This window comes from Narcine bancroftii, chromosome 5, assembly GCF_036971445.1.
Source record: "Narcine bancroftii isolate sNarBan1 chromosome 5, sNarBan1.hap1, whole genome shotgun sequence".
In the NCBI taxonomy this organism is placed as follows: Eukaryota; Metazoa; Chordata; class Chondrichthyes; order Torpediniformes; family Narcinidae; genus Narcine; species Narcine bancroftii.
The window spans coordinates 182,154,225-182,173,512 of record NC_091473.1 but is presented as its reverse complement, the minus strand read 5'-3'; the positions used below and the strand labels follow the sequence as shown (position 1 = coordinate 182,173,512).

Sequence of the window (19,288 nt, the reverse complement as noted above, 5' to 3'; positions counted from 1 at the left end):
GTCAGGGGAACTGAGGCCAAGGGTACGGAGAGGGGAGGAGAACTGGAAGAGTTGCAGTGCAATCCTTATATCCTCTCTCAGCTCTCCACCTCTCCCCCACCCCTCCTCCCTCCATCTCAAACTCCTTCTCCTAATCAATTTAAACCCCCCCCATCTCTCCGGACCCCAACACCCCTCCATCTCTGAAACCCCCTCCAGTTCCCGACAACCTTCCCTGTCTTTGAAGCCCCTTCTAGTCCCCGACACCCCTCCATCTCTGAAACCCCCTCCATTCCCCGAAACCCCTCCATTTCTGTATGCCCCGTCCGATCCACTCCACCCTCCCTGACTCTGAAATCCCCTCCTATCCCCTACACACCTTCCTGTCTCTTGAACCTCCCTGGATTCCTGTCTCTCTGCCAGCCCTGCCTTCACACCCTCACCTCTGGGAAGTCCCTCTCCTCCACTCCCTCCCTCTCTCAAGAGAGGCTCCTCTACCCATTCTTTGGAACAAGTTCTCACCCTGGATCCCCAGGTCAGGAATCCACCATCAGGGGTCTCAGAGACTGAAAAGCACCCTAACCCCACCCCCCCCACCCCACTGAGCAAGGAAGTCCTATTCAACACCATCAGACCAAGTGGGATACTTTAAAAGAACAAAAGGCAGCATCTCCACAAACTAAAGTCCACCAGCCTGTGTCACACCCACCCTGTCGTATCCGGTGGTCCACAGGAGTTCGGAACATCTATCAGTCTTGGCTCTCGGCGAGGAGATACCTCGGTGCCTGATGCCTCCTGCCCCAGGGAGGGGATGGGGTGTTGGTTGGGGGGGGGGGATGAACCAGGCGGTAGGGGATGGTGGAGCTGAGGAATCGGAAAGGGTGCAGAGAGACTTGGATCGATGACGAGAACAGGGCAAAGAGGTGGCAGGTGATCCCCAGTGCTGGGAGGTGTCTGGTCATGGACTTCGGTGGAAGGAATATAGACAGGCTGACTATTGTTTAGAGAGGGAGAAAATACCACCTTCTGAGGCACAGAGGGACTTGGGGGACCTGGTGCATGATACCCTGAAGGTTAACCTGCAGGTTGAGTCGGTGGTGTGGAGGTCGAATGGTTTTTGGGCGTTCAGTTCTAGAGGAATCACGTACAAGAGCAGGGACGTGACGTTGAGACTCTACAGGGTGAGACCTCACGTGGAGACTGGGTACGGGTTTGGGCGCCGTGTTTGAGAAAGGATAGGCTGGCGTTGGAGAGGGTTCAGAGAGGATTTACTCAAACGAGACCAGGAATGAAAGGGTTAGTATATGAAGAATGATTGTCAGCTCTTGGACTGCACTCGATGGGGGTTACAGAAGGACAAAGGGGACCTCATGGAGGCATTTTGAATGCTGAAAGATCTGGACAGAGACGATGCGGCCAGGATGTTCCCCATGGTTGGGGAATCCAGGACAGGAGGGCGCAACTTCAAGGTAAAAGGACGTCAGTTTAAAACAGAGACATAGGAAAATGTCTTTAGCCAGAGAGTCATGAGCCTGTGGAACTTGTTGCCATAGGCGGCTGTGGACGTGAGGTTGCTGGGTGTATTTAAGGCAGAGATTGACAGGTATTTGATGAGTTCGGGCATCAAGGGTTACGGGGAGAAGGCCAGAGGAGTGGGGCTGATGGGGAGAATGGATCAGCCCATTATTAGAATGGTGAAACAGACTCAATGGGCCAACTCCTGCTCCTACATCTGGAGACCCCTTTGCTCTGCATCATTCATTCCCAGCCAGCTCTCAGACCCCCGAGGCAGCCTCTCACGACCACCCGCCTGCTCCCAGGGACCAGCATGCACCTGGGCGGCAAGATGGGTCCCAGTTGCCATCCTTCGTTCCTTCTCCACAGGCAAGAGGTGGGTTTAACCATAGGGAGCCATCTCTCCTCCTACCCAAGGCAAGCGTGGTGGGACGAGGGTCAGTGGAAGAGGGGGGGAAGAGTGGGAGTTGGTGGGACCTAGGGGAGGATGTAGCAGGAATACTGGTCACGTGACCGAGAGTTCTACCATTTTAATTCTTCTCCCCCCCCCCCCATAGTCTCCAACGTGTATCCGAGGCACCCCAAAAGGATCTGACCGATACCCACCCCCATCCTGAGGTCTTTGGCAGGGTGGGGAAGAAGGTCTGCCTCAGACGAAGACCGGTTTCTTGGAGATGATGGAGCCGTCCCTTAGGGATTCCATGTCGTCATCTGGGGCTGGACTCCGGAGTCTTGTATCCATCCCCCATCCCTCCTCCCCCTCTGCCTCAGGTTGGCCGGCGAGGGACGTGTTCTCTGACGGGCTGTTGGCGCTGGTTGGGACCAGACTAGGGCCTTTCTCGGAGTCTGAATCCGGCCGGTAGGCGAAGTCCGGGCGGGAAGCCATGGAGGGGACGGTGGCGCCGAAGACTCGCCTCTTAGGGTCGTAGGTGCCAGACACCTCCATCTTCCGCCGGCGCAGGAGATAGCCGGCCAGGCAGACGACCAGCAGGAGGGCGAGGATGCCCCCCACGACTCCACCAGCGATGGCCCCCGCATTCCCTGTCCCCGCCTTCTGACTCTCTGGGGGTGACATGAAAAACAGTGGGGGGGGGAGGAATCCCCGCGTCACAGAGGCGACCTTGCAACGGAGAAGGTCCTCCTCAAACCCCCGCCTCCCCCCTCTGTAGCCCCATCCTGGGTGTCACTGAAAAGGGAGAGGGTGGGGGAGAATCTTGGGGTGCCTCGGGGATCAGTGCTGGGACCAATTTATCGTTTATAAATTATAAATGGCAGCACAGAGTCAATGGGATGAATGGCCCACCAATATCTTATGGACATCGAGATGCAGGTAGGCTTGAGGGTGGAGGGGGGAGAGAGGAAATATGCTAATCACTGATTGGATGATAGAAGGGAACAGAAGGGTACAGATTGAAGCTCAGTGGGGGTGGGGATGGGAAGTTTTTCAAGACTTTCCCACCCTCCCCGATGGGGAGATAGAGAGGCACCTGGCACCACCCCCATCCCCAGTGACGTCGAGCAGAGATGGGTCTCCTCTCCAAGACTGATCTGCCCAGCCATGATCCTCAGACCTAACATCTGCATGCAGAAAGGGGGAAGGATTAGAGGGTAACACCCCTCACCCACAAAGGGGGAAGGATTAGAGAGTGACACCCCTCACCCACAAAGGGGGAAGGATTAGAGGGTGACACCCCTCACCCACAAAGGGGGTAGGATTAGAGGGTGACACCCCTCACCCGGGTAGGATTAGAGGGTGACACCCCTCACCCGGGAAGGATTAGAGGGTGACACCCCTCACCCGGGAAGGATTAGAGGGTGACACCCCTCACCCGGGAAGGATTAGAGGGTGACACCCCTCACCCGGGAAGGATTAGAGGGTGACACCCCTCACCCGGGAAGGATTAGAGGGTGACACCCCTCACCCGGGAAGGATTAGAGGGTGACACCCCTCACCCGGGAAGGATTAGAGGGTGACACCCCTCACCCGGGAAGGATTAGAGGGTGACACCCCTCACCCGGGAAGGATTAGAGGGTGACACCCCTCACCCGGGAAGGATTAGAGGGTGACACCCCTCACCCGGGAAGGATTAGAGGGTGACACCCCTCACCCGGGAAGGGGGAAGGATTAGAGGGTGACACCCCTCACCCGGGAAGGGGGAAGGATTAGAGGGTGACACCCCTCACCCGGGAAGGGGGAAGGATTAGAGGGTGACACCCCTCACCCGGGAAGGGGGAAGGATTAGAGGGTGACACCCCTCATTCAGAAAGGGGGAAGGATTAGAGGGTGACACCCCTCACCCAGAAAGGGGGAAGGATTAGAAGGTGACACCCCTACAACCAGGAAGGGGGTGATGCCACTCCCAGGCAGGTGGGAAGTTTGGATGTGGTTGTGGTGAATGCGAAAATGGGGGAGGTGGGAAGCGAATGGCCTCTTAGTTGCTTTCTAGGTCCTGAGTGCTGGGCCGGACCTGGATCCTGCTGTACAAAAACATGGCTGCCACATCCACCGCGCCCAACATCCACAAAACTTGCTGTTCTTTTAAAATGAGCAAATAAACTGGCCCACAGGTCAGCACTGCACCAGCAATCCCGGGTGGCGGGGGGAGGTGGGGAGGAGGTCCCTTTAAGAGTGGATCACACTAGAAAGTTCCTTAAACAGACATTCTTGGAAGGAAGGCCCCTTCAAGAAGCTGGACCATGAGAGAAGGTATCTTAATCCTGGGAGAAGATCCCTTTAAGAGAAAATGCCCAAGAGAAAGCCCCTTTAAGAGGCTGGACTGTAGGGAGAAGGTCCCTACAAGACACAATCCGGGCAGATCCCTTTAAGAGCATGGGAGGTCACCTGCGGGAGATCCCAAATCTCTGGAGAAGATTCCTTTAAGATGCTGGACAGTCAGGTTGGACCCTGAGGGGGGAGGGGGAGGCCCCTTTAAGAAACAATCCTGCAAGGTTCCCTTTATGGGGGTGGGGGGGGGGGGGGGGGGGGGAAGGAAATTCTTTTGAAAGGCTGGGCCACAGGGGAAGGTCCCTTGAAGAGGTTGTTTCAATCTGGTGAAACTAATTATGTAAAGGCTAATTTATGAACCAACTTGGCAGTTAAAACACAGACTGAATGATTGCCAAACAATGCCTGTTGATGCCCTTTTGACTGATGGTCATGAAACGGGAAAGCTTCAACACAGGGCACTCAGAGGCCGATAGGAAAAGACTACCCACAGCTTCACACTGATGGTTAACACCCCAGAGGCACAAAATGAAATGCCCATCCCCGACTGGCCATCCCTTCCCCTAGAACGATTGGCGCAATGCCCTTACAGAGCCAGCGATGAGGTTCAAATCCCACATTGCCTGTGAGGAGTTTGTACGTTCTTCCCTGAATGGGTTTTCCCCCGGGGGGGGGGGCTGCCATGTTTAAAACATACCCGGGGGGGGGGGGGGGTTGGTTAATGGAGATGTGGGCTGAAATGACCTGTTACCACAGCCCAAAAAAGGAACATCCCTTCTGACCAAGGTAGCATGCTAAATACCAGTCCTGGCCATCGAGACCGGCCTACGACCCCTCCCCAGATTATTTGAAGGGGGAGGAGGAAACCCCATGACTGCATCGCCAGGATCCAGCTCCAACAGGGTTGAGTTTGCAGACAACCCGACAGGTTGTTGGCCTCGTCACCAACGATGATGGGTCGCACTGCAGAGAGGAGGAGGGAACCTCGCAGTACGGTGCGAGAGTGACAACCCGGGTTTCAATGCGGACAAGACGAGGGAGACAATTGTGGACGTCAGGAGGACCAGGAGCGACCGCCCTCCGCTATACATCGACAACTTTGCGGTGGAGAGAGTGGAGACACCAAGTTCCTTACAGTTCACTTAACGAGCGACCTATCGTGGACGCTCAACATCTGCTCGCTTGTCAGGAAGGTGCAACGGTGACTGCACCTCCTGAAAAGACAGAGGCAGGCAAGGCTACCGGCCACTGTCAGTTCAACCTTCTACAGGAGCTCTATTGAGAGCATCCTGTCCGGGCTGTGTCACAGTGTGGGGACGGTCCCTGCAGGGAAATAGATCAGAGGTCAATCCACAGGACCATACGAACCATAGAACACCACACCACAGAAACAGGCCCTTTCTAGTTATTGCGTGGTCCTAGTGTCTGTCACCAAGTCCATAGCCCTCCATACCCCTCCCATCTATCAGCCTTTCCAAATTCTCCTTAAATGTTACAATTGAACCCAGATTCACCACTACAGCTGGCAGTTCGTTCCACATTCCCACCGCTCTCTGTGTGAAGATGTTCCCCCTAAACTTTACCCCTTTCACCCCTAACGCACGTCCTCTGGTTTGTATCTCACCCACCCTCAGTGGGAAAAGCCGACCTACATTTACTCTGTCTCTCCCCCCATCATTTTAAATATCAAATCTCCCCTCCTTCTTCTCCGTTCCAAGGGAATAAAGTCCAAACCTGTTTAACCTTTCCCTGTAACTCAGTTCCTGAAGTCTGGGCAACATCCCAGTAAATCTTCTCTGCCCTCTTTCTATCTCATTGAGATCTTTCCTGTAGTTCAGTGACCAAAACTGCACATAATTCTCCAAATTTGGCCTTACCAATGTCTTATACAACTTCACCATAACAACCCGACTCCTGGACTCAATACTTTGATTTATGAAGGCCAATGTGCCAAAAGCTCTCATTACAACCCTGTCCACCTGTGATGCCACTTTCAGGAAGAGTAGCAGACACAATTACTGGAGTCCTCCTTCCCCTCAATCTACTGGGATCATTGTGTGAAGAAGGCACGCAAAATCATCGAGCACTTCCTTCCACCCTGCATGCGGCATCTCTCAGCTGCTCCCGTCGGGGGAAGAGATCCAGGAGGATCAGAGCCAGCACCACCAGGCTGAGGAACAGCTTCTTCCCACAGGCAGCAAGAATGCTGAACGACCAAAGGAACGGCTCAGACTGACCACCCGAGATGCTCACATTCATGAAGCAATATTTATTTGTATAGATGAAATACTTGTCCTGCACTGAGGACCGGAGAACGCGGTTTCATCGGGTTGTACTTGTACAATCAGATGACAATAAACTTGTCTTGATGAAACCAGAGCATCTGGATGAAACCCAGGCAGACATGGGTGGAGCATACAAACTTCTTACAGATAGCACCAGAATCAAACCCGGGTTGCCAGTGTCATATAGCTTCGCACTGCCCATGCCCACCCGATTCTGAGGCTGTTGCATCTCATCAGGGCCCTCTCAAATCTCTCTCCCCTCCCCTGAAGTAAAACGTAAAGGTCTGCAGACACTGCGGTTGAAGTAAAATGCTGGAGAAACTCAGCAGATCAAATAATGATAGAGAACCAACGTTTTGCAATTGAGCCCTTCAACCCAGGGATGGGCCAGATACCTTTGTGGCCTTCTCAACAGAGACTGGGAGATTGCTTCACCTTCACTCCGTCCACATCAGCGGATGGCTTCTTCCGGCAGCCGACCACTTCAAAGCCGCGCCCCGCTCAAGCACTGACTGGTCCCTCCACGGCCTCATCCCCCCACCAGGACCACCCATAAATGGCTCTCAATTTTCCACCTGGGCGCCCTCCAACCAGACGGCATTGCCATCGATTTCTCCTGCTTGCACCCCACCCCCCCCCCGTTCTCCCTCCCCATTCCCCCCCCTTCATCTTCATTCCTCCTGCTCTCGCCAAAATATCCCCCCTCCCCCTCATTACCTCCTGCCTTTGGGACTGCGCTCCTCCCCCCACCCTATCATTTTGTGAGGCGCTGGCCTGCATTTTTCTACACCTTCCCAAAGGGCTCACACACAAAACGTCGGTTATGTATCTTTATCTTTGCTCTATAAATTACACTGTTTGACCTGCTGAGTTTCTCCAGCCTCTCCCCTAAAACAAAGTTCAAGAATCAAGCTTCTTTTATTCATCACGTAATAAAACAGATGTAATATTACACAAAATTGCATTCAATCTCCCAAAGATTCACCATCAGCAGAAATTTCCAGGCACCCCTTAGTTAGAGAAGTAAAAATAGACACCGTGTCCATGGATTCACCTTCCCCAGCCTCACGGGCTCCTGCTCGATCCATTAGCCGCCCGAGCTCCAGATCCAAACCTCCGGTGCGATCAGGGAGCCCTTACAGCGCCCCTGACGCCCTCTCACTTCCGGTACCTGGCGCCCCTTCAGCCAGTCGTACACATACAGGCGCTTGCCTGCATGGCCGCACCAACTGCAAGCATGCTCTCGCGTGCACATCCTTCGTCAGCCTAGAAGTGCCACACCCCCAAAATTCACAAGACAAAGGAACAGAAGGAGGCCACTAGGCCCATCCAGTCTGTTCCATAAATCTACTCTACACTAGTTCCAATTTCCGGCCTTTTCCCTATATCCCCCGATGCCCTCACTAATGAGATAGTTGTCTATTTCTTGTTTAAATACTCCCAGTGATCTGGCTTCCACTGCTGTATGCGGCAGCAAGTTCCACAGATCCAAGACCCTTTGGCTGAAGAAGTTCTTCCTAATCTCTGTTTTATATGGATAACCTCTAATTTTCAGACTATGACCCCTTGTCCTCAATTCACCCACCAAGGGAAACATCTTACCCGTGTCCACCCAATTTAAACCTTTCAAAATACGAAAGGTCTCTGAGATTTCCTTTCATTCTCCTAGACTTCAATGAATACAACTCAGGAGCTGCCAAATGCTCCTCGTACGTCAGCCCTTGAATTCTGGGAGTCGTCCTGATAAATCTCCTCTCCAACAACATCACATTCTTTCTATGATAGGAGGCCCAAAACTGCACACAGTTCTCCAAATGAGGCCTCACCACTGCCCCATAGAGCCTCATCAACACCTCTCTACTCTTGTACACTATTTCTCTCGAAATGAATGCCAACATAGCAATCGGATTCTTCACTACGAACCCCACCCGGTCATTAACTTTCAGGTTTCCCTGCACGAGGACACCCAGGTCCCTTTGCACATCTGAGGTCTGAATTTTCACCCCATCCAAAAAGTATCCGAACCCATGCACCAGAGATCCCCGCCCTAGCGCCACTCCTCCCATACCCCGTTCCCCCACGTTCTCCAACTAACCAGCACGGGAGCCAAATCACTGACCCTTCCTCTCTCCTGTTGAACATTTCCTCCTTCCAAGAGCATCTGGCCAAGTTCACCGGAACTTTCCATCTGAGCTGGTTTGAATTTTTTTTTAAACTAAGTTTAGGCATACAGACTATTTTGGCCCATGAGTCAACGCTGCGCAATTTAGACATTCTGAACAGTGGGTGGAAACCAGAGCCCCTGGGGGAAAACGTTAAAAACTACTTACAAGCAGCCCAGGTACAGACCCAGGTCACTGGCTCTGAAGTTAGCATCGTGCAGATCACACTGCCCCAAAGTTTAGAGTCACCACTCCCAAGCGAGAACTTCCCCAAAACTAGAAGTCCCCAAGAGGGGTCAGGCCAGTGGCGCTGCAGCACGGGACTGAAGTGGGTGACAGGGGGATTTACCACCATCACTGCTGGAGAAATCACCTCTTGCTGGGCAACACGTGGCAGCTGCAGTTCTCACAGCCAAGAACATTCCCAGGGAATTACCCTGCGCCCAAGGGAGCATCAGCAGCGGATGATGAGGGGGGTTGCGGACTCCAAGGGTGGGGGGGGAGAGCAGCTGACTGGCACAGGGCACCAGAAACCGGAGGGGGGGGGAACCCACCACCGTTGAGAAGAGGCAACCCTACGGGGGGAGGAGGCGGCAGACCCGTTAACGGCCGAGGGGAACCGCACAGGCTGCAGGCAACTTGCGGTCGGGAGGGGTGGGGGCAGCGGGGACACCGACTCAGGGGAGCCAGGGATCGATTCCGAGAGGGGCGCTGGGAGCAAGAAGGGGCCTCGGGCACTGAAGGGCTTCCTGATCGCATCGAGGAGGGGAGGGGGAAATCGGACAGCCAATGGGTTGAACAGGAGTCTGGGCAGCTGCGGGAGGTGAATCCACGGACACTCGGTGTCTCTGATGTGGGGAGGGTCCTCTTTCTTTTATTGTTAGGGGCACCGGAGTAATGATCACAGTGACTCTTTGTTTGTGGGCAGAAGCTGAAGTTTATCCTGTACAATACAGTTTTATTATTAGGAGAGAGCCAGTAGGAAGTTGATCAATTCTAACTTAAAGGATTTCCCCATCACCCTCCTCGTCCTCGCTCTCACCCCACCCCCCCCCCTCAGATTAACTCATCACCGGCACCACACCACAGGGGCGATTCTCTTCCCGCCTGGCACGTCTTCGTGACATCTATGTGCCGACAGGCCATTTCGGCCCACGTGCCCGTGCCATCCAAATGGCCTACTGCTCCCCGATATGTTTCGGATGGTGGGAGGAAACTGGAGCCTACCCCCACCCTAGGGGAAACCCCCCTCGTAGACACAGAGAGAATGTACAAACCCACTCCCTTTTTTTGAACCCCGGTCCTGACCGCTGATGCTGTAAGCGCTAACCTGACACACCCCCCAACCCTCCCTTCCCTGCAGCAGCTGAGCTTGGAACCCGAGAAGGATGCTCCCATGCCACCCCCTGCCCTCCAGCACCCTCCACTAGGTAAGAACACCACCCTCCACTAGGTAAGAACACCACCCTCCACTAGGTAAGAACACCACCCTCCACTAGGTAAGAACACCTCCCCCCCAAGCCAACAGCCCCTGCCACTTTAACCCTGTGATCTGTCCAATAAATGCAACCTGGTGTCTCCAAACTATGAGCGCGTGTGTTGGTCTAAGACGCCAGAGGGAGGGGAACTGTGACAGTGTGGTGGGAGGAGAAGGTCCATCCCAGGTATGGGCACCCGGCCCCTGCACCGCTGAATGAATTCTCAAATGGTAGTCCACCCCCCCCCCACCGCTGCCTCGCAGTTACCCTAATGCCCCCCCAACCCCAATAGATCTCTTCCAATGCCGACTTGGAGATAACTGTTGGAGAAGAGGGGGGGCACGGCTCTGCGAATGGAGAGGGAAAGGGGGGGGGGGGGCGGAGAGCTAGGAAAGAAAATAGAAGAGATGCGAGGGAAAGAATGGGGCGAGCAAAAACCGGGGAGGTCGATGTCAACGCCTACCGGTTGGAGGGCGCCCGGACCGAATTTATGGGTGGTCTTGGTGGGACGGTGTCCAAGGCCTTGGACAGACGCGTCGGCATGGGAATCGGCGAAGTCGGCCCGGTCGTCAATCCGGACAGACTGCACAATGGGAGTGCTGGATGCAAAAGCTGATTCCCATGGATACATACGGGAAGCGTTGCTTCAAATTCAACCTTCTGACAAACACCCACTTAGTTTGCTGTTGTTGGCAGAATTACATTTAGTATCAGAAGTACTTTATCACCAAAAAAAAAAACAGGAGTCTATTTGGAACCGGTTCAGAGCCAGTGCACACCCGACATCGCCAACATCAACCTTCGACATCACAACTCTATAGAGGCCAAACACATTATGGATCCCGGGGCTGAAATTCCCACTCCCCCCCACCTCCAATCTCAACTCTCTCACCTGCTTGTCAAACAGACCCCATTCCACAAGGAGCAGGAATCATATCATCTCCCTGTCTCACAGCTCGCTCTCCAGCCCTCAGGATCGACGGCCAGAGAGGACCCCAGCAACAGTGGCTAACGAGAGGTGGCCGCGCAGGTCGATGGGGTAGCTAAAAAGCCTGACCTTCGGGCGGAGTGAGTTCAAGAGCTGTGAGGTGACGTTGCAGCTCGGTAGAACCCTCGTTGGACCATACGTGGAGGATTGCGTTCAGTTCTGGTTGTCTCAGCACAGGAGGATGGGGAAGCCATGGAGAGGGGGCAGAGGAAATTCACCAGGACGTTGCCTGGATTGGACAACGCGACTCCTGAGGCAAGGTTCGCAGAGCTGGGGGCTTTTCCCTTTGGGTGACTGAATAGTGGCCTACAAGATTACAGGAGGCATAGAGTGGATGGCCAGGGCCCCTTTCCCAGGGCGAAGGAGACAAACACCAGAAGACGCCTTGACAAGGTGAAGGGAGGAACGTTTCAGGGAGACGTCGGGGGCGTTTATTTAAGAGTGTGGTTGGGGGCCTGGAATGCGTTACCAGGGGTGGGGGAGGCTGGTACAAGAAGGACATTTAGAAGACTCTTAGACAGGCACATGGATGCAAGAAGAGAACGGAGTTATGGGTGAGAGGGAAAAGTGAGAATGTTGAGTGGGTTGATATGGGTCAACATAACATTGCAGGCCGAAGGGCCTGCACTGTGCTGGAATGCTCTACTACAGGCTAGGGCATGGGCAGTAGACATGCCCAGCGCATTTGGCACAGTCTCCCCCTCAGACCAGAGGCCGGCCGATGGCAGAGAGACAGAACCCGTCTTTTATTAGACGAATATGTGGATGTGAAGTTTCCAAGACAAGGCAGAAGGTTGTTGCCCGAGACCCCGCGCCTCAAGGCACCAAAACCGAACTCCACCCCACCCACCCACCCCCACTTCCCAGGGGGATGGGAACTCCACAGAGGTGGGGGGTGATAGAGGGTCCTTACCTCGGACGACAATGTCCACACTGCCGCTGGACTTGCCCAAGGAGTTGGTCGCCTCGCAGGTGAAGGTGCTGTTCATCTTGAATGTCACTGTGTCCACCGTGAGCTGGTGGCCGTTGATTCGCACGTTGGGAGGAATCTCCCCACCATTCCTGCACATGGTACAAGGGGGTGGGGGTGGGGGGGAAGAGAGAGAGAGAGTGAGTCAGAGCCACATAGGGGAAGTCTGCTTTCCAATCCCATGGGTAACCGATACAAACAATTGACTGAGGGGGTGGTCCTCTCAGTAGGTCCACCATGACTGACTCGTGGAGGAAGAGGGTAGACCCAAGGGACCAAGACTGGGTGTGGGGATGATGCAAATAAAGGTGTAATGGGAAAACAGAGGGGACAGCAGAGATCCTGGGATAAAGACAGGGAGGGCTGGAGGGGGGTCAAGAGACAGGGAGGGGTGGAGGGGTGGGGGTGGAGGGGGGTCACAGAGACAGGGAGAGGTGGAGGGGGACACAGACAGGGAGGGGTGGAGGGGGGTCACAGAGACAGGGAGAGGTGGAGGGGGACACAGACAGGGAGGGGTGGGGGGGGTCACAGAGACAGGGAGGGGTGGGGGGGGTCACAGAGACAGGGAGGGGTGGGGGGGGTCACAGAGACAGGGAGGGGTGGGGGGGGTCACAGAGACAGGGAGGGGTGGGGGGGGGTCACAGAGACAGGGAGGGGTGGAGGGGGTCACAGAGACAGGGAGGGGTGGGGGGGTCACAGAGACAGGGAGGGGTGGGGGGGTCACAGAGACAGGGAGGGGTGGAGGGGGGTCACAGAGACAGGGAGAGGTGGAGGGGGACACAGACAGGGAGGGGTAGATGGGGGTCACAGAGACAGGGAGGGGTGGACACAGAGACAGGGAGGGGTGGAGGGGGGTCACAGAGACAGGGAGGGGTGGAGGGGGGTCACAGAGACAGGGAGGGGTGGAGGGGGGTCACAGAGACAGGGAGGGGTGGAGGGGGGTCACAGAGACAGGGAGGGGTGGAGGGGGGTCACAGAGACAGGGAGGGGTGGAGGGGGGTCACAGAGACAGGGAGGGGTGGAGGGGGGTCACAGAGACAGGGAGGGGTGGAGGGGGGTCACAGAGACAGGGAGGGGTGGAGGGGGATCACAGAGACAGGGAGGGGTGGAGGGGGGTCACAGAGACAGGGAGGGGTGGAGGGGGGTCACAGACGGAGAGGTGGAGGGGGGTCACAGAGACAGGGAGGGGTGGAGGGGTTCACAGAGACAGGGAGGGGTGGAGAGGGTCACAGAGACAGGGAGGGGTGGAGGGGGTCACAGAGACATGGAGGGTTGGAGGGGGTCACAGAGACAGGGAGGGGTGGAGGGGGTCACAGAGACAGGGAGGGGTGGAGGGGACCGGAGGGGTAAACACATTGAACAACACAATTTGGCCCATCCCTGCCCTGCCAATGACCCTGACAGTTTCCCCATACTTTGTGAAGCAGAAGCAGGGATGGAGGTGATCGCGGGAAGGACATGTGTCTCCCCTCCCCTTGCCCCCCCACCAGCCCAGGGTGAGGTCCATCCCTCCAGACACTCACATCCTCCAGCTGAATGTGTTGGCCTTGGGGTTTGCCTTCACGTTGCAGGTGAGTGAGGCATGTTTCCGATCCAGGTACCAATTGTCGTCGTATCCCTCAATTGTCACCATCGGGGGATCTGAGAGGGAACGGGAAGCTGGTGAATATCCATCACTGCCACTGTCCAGTCCCCTACACTCCTCCCCGTCTTTGTACCTTTCTGCCACCCCCGATCCCCCTCTGCCACCCCCCCGGTCCCCCTCTGCCACCCCCCCCGGTCCCCCTCTGCCACCCCCCCCCGGTCCCCCTCTGCCACCCCCCCGGTCCCCCACTGCCACCCCCCCTGGTCCCCCACTGCCACCCCCCCCGGTCCCCCTCTGCCACCCCCCCCGGTCCCCCTCTGCCACCCCCCCCGGTCCCCCTCTGCCACCCCCCTCGGTCCCCCTCTGTAACACCTTCCCTGTCTCTGCAACCCCCTCCGTTCCCCTGCACCCCTCTTGTCACCTACTCCCCTTCCTGTGTCACATAACGACCTCGAGTACTCACACTGAACTGACAACGTGACCTTGATCACCTCGGGCTGCAGAAGTGCCGCCTGGGTCACGATGCACTGCATCTGCAGGCCGTCGATCTTGCCACTGGGGACCGCCAGGTAGTGGCTGGTGACGGTGATGGTCCCTGCAGGGTCTGCCTTCACCTGTGTGGAGATGTTTCCGGACACGCCACCCCGCCATGCAATGGAAGCCGCAGGCTTCCCTCTCTCTGAGATGCAGGTGGCCACCGGGATCTCAGATTCTCCGGCCTGCACCAGCAGAGCAGTGGCAGTGTTCTCTGGTGTGGCTGAGAGACAATGAAATGAATGGAGACACAAGGTCAGAGGACAGACACAATCAACAGTGGGGTTCTGCAGTGTGCGGGAGAACAGAAGGGATCTGGAGCAACTGGAAAAATGGGCTTCAAAATGGCAGATAGAATGTAACGCAGGCACGCTCGTGTAGCAGATAGCGCGACACTGTTTAAAACCAGTGCTGCCTGCTAAGAGTTTGCACATTCTTCCCACCACCCCCCCCCCCACCACCCCCATGATGCCGTGGGTTCCCTTTGGGTGCTCTGGTTTCCTCCCACCTTTCAAATCTTACCAGGGGTTATAGATTCATTGGGCAGCATGGTTGGTGGACTGCGCTCTATGTCGAAATTTAAAATTAATTCAAGTGCGAGGTGCTTCTCCAAGTTAGGATGAATGCGGTATGTGGTGGACCACTGAGGAGTGCAGTAGAGCAGAGGGGTCTGGACCAGCTGGGAAAAATGGGCTAAAAACTGGCAGAGAGAGTTTGATGCAGGCAAGTGCGAGGGGTTGCACATTGTAAGGACAAACCAAGAAAGGAGAGACACAGTAAACGGTCGGGCACTGAGGAGTGTAGTAGAACAGAGGGATCTGGGAACACAAATACAGAATTCCCTGAAAGTGGCGTCACAGGTGGACAGGGTTGTAACGAGAGCTTTTGGCACATTGCCTTCATTAATCAAAGTATTGAGTCCAGGAGTTGGGATGTTATGGTGAAGTTGTATAAGACATTGGTGAGGCCAAATTTGGAGAATTGTGTGCAGTTTTAGTCACCAAGCTACAGGAAAGATCTCATTAAGATTGAAATAGGGTAGAGAAGATTTACTGGGATGTTGCCCAGACATCAGGAACTGAGTTACAGGGAAAGGTTCAACAGGTTTAGACTTCATTCCCTGGAGCGGAGAAGAATGAGGGGAGATTTGATATTTAAAATGATGAGGGAGAGAGACAGAGTAAATGTAGGTTGGCTTTTCCCACTAAGGGTGGGTGAGATACAAACCAGAGGACGTGGGTTAAGGGGGAAAGGGGAGATGGTTGGGTGGAATTTTCATGTGGAGAAGGATGGGGGTGTGGAACAAGCTGAATTGGTGAATGTGGGCTCAATTTTAACATTTAAGAAAAATCTGAGTCAGGAAATGATTAGGCGATGATGGGAGTTTAATTCGGCTGAAGAAGTGCTGTGGCGGAAGGGTTATAAATTTGCTTTTTGATATCCTGCTGTGTTAAAAGTCTTTTCTGGTAACTTTCAATCTCAATTTTTTGAGAATGATCACGATGTGTTAGTTTTTGCTAATTTATTACCGGATTTACGTGGATATGGAAGAGTTTCGCCACCATCACCCAAAAAGAGGGCAAATAGAAACGGAAATGGGCAGAATGGGAAAAATGGAAAGAAAGAGGTTTTAACACAAAGTCTTATTGACATTGAAGACCTGGAACAATCATTGGGAATGGAGTCACTGGGTTGAATATATTTACAGTACTGGATTGCATTAATATGAATGATGTATTTCTGGCTGGGGGTGGGGGGGAATAGCACTGAAATCTTTGATAGTCATCTGCCACTAGTGGGGTTTACCACACCCAGTTTTTAGGGCATTACTACCTTTGGAAAGTTTTTTTAGGGGAGGGAGAGTGGTTTTAAGTTACTAAAAGGGGAGCAATATTTTGTAGTAAGTGATTATATTGTTAGTTAATGTACTGGAACTTTTTTTTTTTTACACGCTGTTTGGTTTTGTGTGCATGTACAACCATTCTAGGAAGCAATTAAAGTTAATTTTGGAAAATTATATGTTACCATTAGATTCATCTATTTTTTTTTAATGGGTTGTACGATTCCTTTAAGGGGATTAGGGTTGGATAAATTTCAAATTGCATTTGTGTATTTAGCATTGTCTGTAGCTCGAAAATGTGTAGCAAGTACATAGAAAGATAACATAGTGATTAATATAATGCGATGGCAAATTGAATTGAAAGCTTCTATTATTATGGAAAAAATTGCATATAATCTGCATGACAATTATTCTTTTTTTGTTAGTAAGTGGTCACCATATTTGGAATATATGCATTTAGATATATTTTGATTTATTATATATTCTTAGTTTCTGTTCATATATTTTTGGATCTCCTTAAGAGAGTTGGCTGGCGGGGTGGGAGGGGATTTGATTAATTTTTTGAGTTTTTAAAATTACTTTTTTCAATATATATTCATATAAAATTTTCTATATGGAATGTATTCTGTATTACTACTAATGATCCTTCGAATAAATAAAGTTTTTTAAAAAATTAAGAAAAATATGGATAGGTACATGGATGGGAGGGGTATGGACTGGGTGCAGGTCAGTGGGACAAAGCCGAATAATAGATCTGGACAAATCAGAAGGGCCAAAGGGCCTGTTCGTGTGCCATTATGTACCATGGTATGACTGCACAAGACATTAACAACGGATCTTCCACAGTAATAGATTCTTCCAGACCAATAAGCTCGTTCCACCCAAATACACCCACTTGACCAATTAAACTAAAACCCCATCTGTCTCTGGACTGTGGAGAGAAACATGAACACCCAGTGGAAACCCATACAAACTCCTCACAGACAGCACCAGATTCAAACCTTCATCACTGGTGTTACAATAACACTGGACGGGCTGTTCACTGAGTTAATGGTACATGGTGAGGCCCTGGGGAGTGTTGTAGAACAGAAAGACCCCAGGGTACACAGACATCATTCTCTGACAGGAAGGGAAGGAGGTGGTGTTTACTCCAGTTAACACCCTGGGAGAGGGCGGGGCGGAGGGTGGGCGGGGCGGAGGGTGGGCGGGGCGGAGGGTGGGCGGGGGCGGAGGGTGGGCGGGGGCGGAGGGTGGGCGGGGGCGGAGGGTGGGCGGGGGCGGAGGGTGGGCGGGGGCGGAGGGTGGGCGGGGGCGGAGGGTGGGCGGGGGCGGAGGGTGGGCGGGGCGGAGGGTGGGCGGGGCGGAGGGTGGGCGGGGCGGAGGGTGGGCGGGGCGGAGGGTGGGCGGGGCGGAGGGTGGGCGGGGCGGAGGGTGGGCGGGGCGGAGGGTGGGCGGGGCGGAGGGTGGGCGGGGCGGAGGGTGGGCGGGGCGGAGGGTGGGCGGGGCGGAGGGTGGGCGGGGCGGAGGGTGGGCGGGGCGGAGGGTGGGCGGGGCGGAGGGTGGGCGGGGCGGAGGGTGGGCGGGGCGGAGGGTGGGCGGGGCGGAGGGTGGGCGGGGCGGAGGGTGGGCGGGGCGGAGGGTGGGCGGGGCGGAGGGTGGGCGGGGCGGAGGGTGGGCGGGGCGGAGGAATGAATGGACAGAGGGTGCCGAGGCAAAATGCCTACCCAGCACGGTGAGGTTGGTGGCGGCCTCCTGGTTACCACTGGGATAGGTGGCAAACTCGCAACTATAGACACCGTCATCATCGAGCTGCAGAGAGTCGATGACCAGCGTGGCATCCTGCAGACTGGGGTTGCGGAAATGGATGCGGCCACCCATTTCCGTCGGGTAGTGGATGCCGAGCTCCGGATTGTGCACAGCCAGGTTGATCTTGGCTCCCGAGGGGTCCTTCACCCAGGTCACCTGGGTGACAGTGAGGGTCTCTGCCGGGTCCACAAACTGGCAGCGCAGGAGGGCCTGCTGGCCGACGAACCCAGAGACGCGGGTTTCCACCTTCACGTGCTGGCTGGCTGCAGCTGCGGAGAGAGAAAGGGGAGGTGTCCAGTCAGCGGGGAGACCATCCGGGCAAGGGACAAGGTGGCAAATCAACAGCAAGGCTGCGCCACCGGGGGAAGGGGGTGTTCAAACCATAGAGCAGACTTGCACAAAGTAGAGTGCTACAACACAATGAACAGTTCCATGTGCGCAAAAGAGAGCCCACGCCAAGCAGTCACGCGAGAGAAAGCGACAGCTCACACCAAGACATCATGCACAACAACCTCTCCTACAGTCAGACACACCAAGCCAATGGGGGGTGGGGAGGGAGAGAGAGAGAGAGCAAGCGCACCGATCAGTCTTATGTACGAGAATTCCAACTCCACCCCATGATGCATTGAGTAGCCCTGCACAAAAATATATTCCAATACACATACACACAGTCGTGCCATAGGTCCAACACATGTAACTATCCTATGTAAGAGCATGTTTCAGCACGTGCAACCGTCCTGTGCGAGAGTGTGCCCTGGCATGTGTGATTGTCCCATGTGAGAGCACTTTCCAACATTGAGTATCTGCCCTGTTTGAGAGCACCTTCTGGCACATGGAACTGTCCTTTGTGAGAGCTCATTCTAATGCTTGTAACCTTCCCAAGCAGGAGTGCGCTCAAGTACGTGGAACACTCCAACACCCAGAACTACCCTGCGCAGGAGCACGCTCCAGTACGTGGAACACTCCAACACCCGGAACTGTCATGCTCAGGAGCACGCTCCAGTACGTGGAACACTCTGACATGCGGAACTGCCCTGTGCAGAGACACTCCAATACGTGGAACACTCCAACATACGGAACTGCTCTGCGCAGGAGCATGCTCTAATATGTAGAACACTCCAACAAGTGGAACTCCCCTGCGCAAGAGCACGCTTCAAAACAAGGAACATTCCAACAAAGGTATTCCGACACATGGAACTGACCTGCACAAAGAACCCTCCAACACAGGGAACTACCCCGTACGAGAGCGCACTCCAGCTCTGAGCGCAACGGGGCGCTCCAAGAAGGGTCACAGGGAGCTAGAAGCGGAGGTGCCCGGAGACACATCCCTGCACTGGACGGAGTGGGTACGAAGGGGGAAAGTCCCTCAATGGGTCAGCTGAAGGCTCCGGGAAACCTTGCTGCCTGCAGTTTGCCATTTG

General features: G+C 54.5%; 1 protein-coding gene across 1 annotated transcript; it reads right to left on the bottom strand.

The window, feature by feature from the left end:
* Positions 1-294: 294 nt before the first annotated feature.
* Positions 295-18,547, bottom strand: LOC138765377 (nectin-1). The gene is made up of 6 exons (XM_069942419.1): positions 18,448-18,547; positions 17,786-18,217; positions 14,151-14,444; positions 13,626-13,743; positions 12,046-12,194; positions 295-2,556 (listed from the first exon to the last, which is right to left on the bottom strand). Exons 1-6 carry the CDS (start codon positions 18,545-18,547, stop codon positions 2,144-2,146), a joined length of 1,506 nt encoding a protein of 501 aa, XP_069798520.1. The 3' UTR covers positions 295-2,143.
* Between the last annotated feature and the right edge of the window lie 741 nt (positions 18,548-19,288).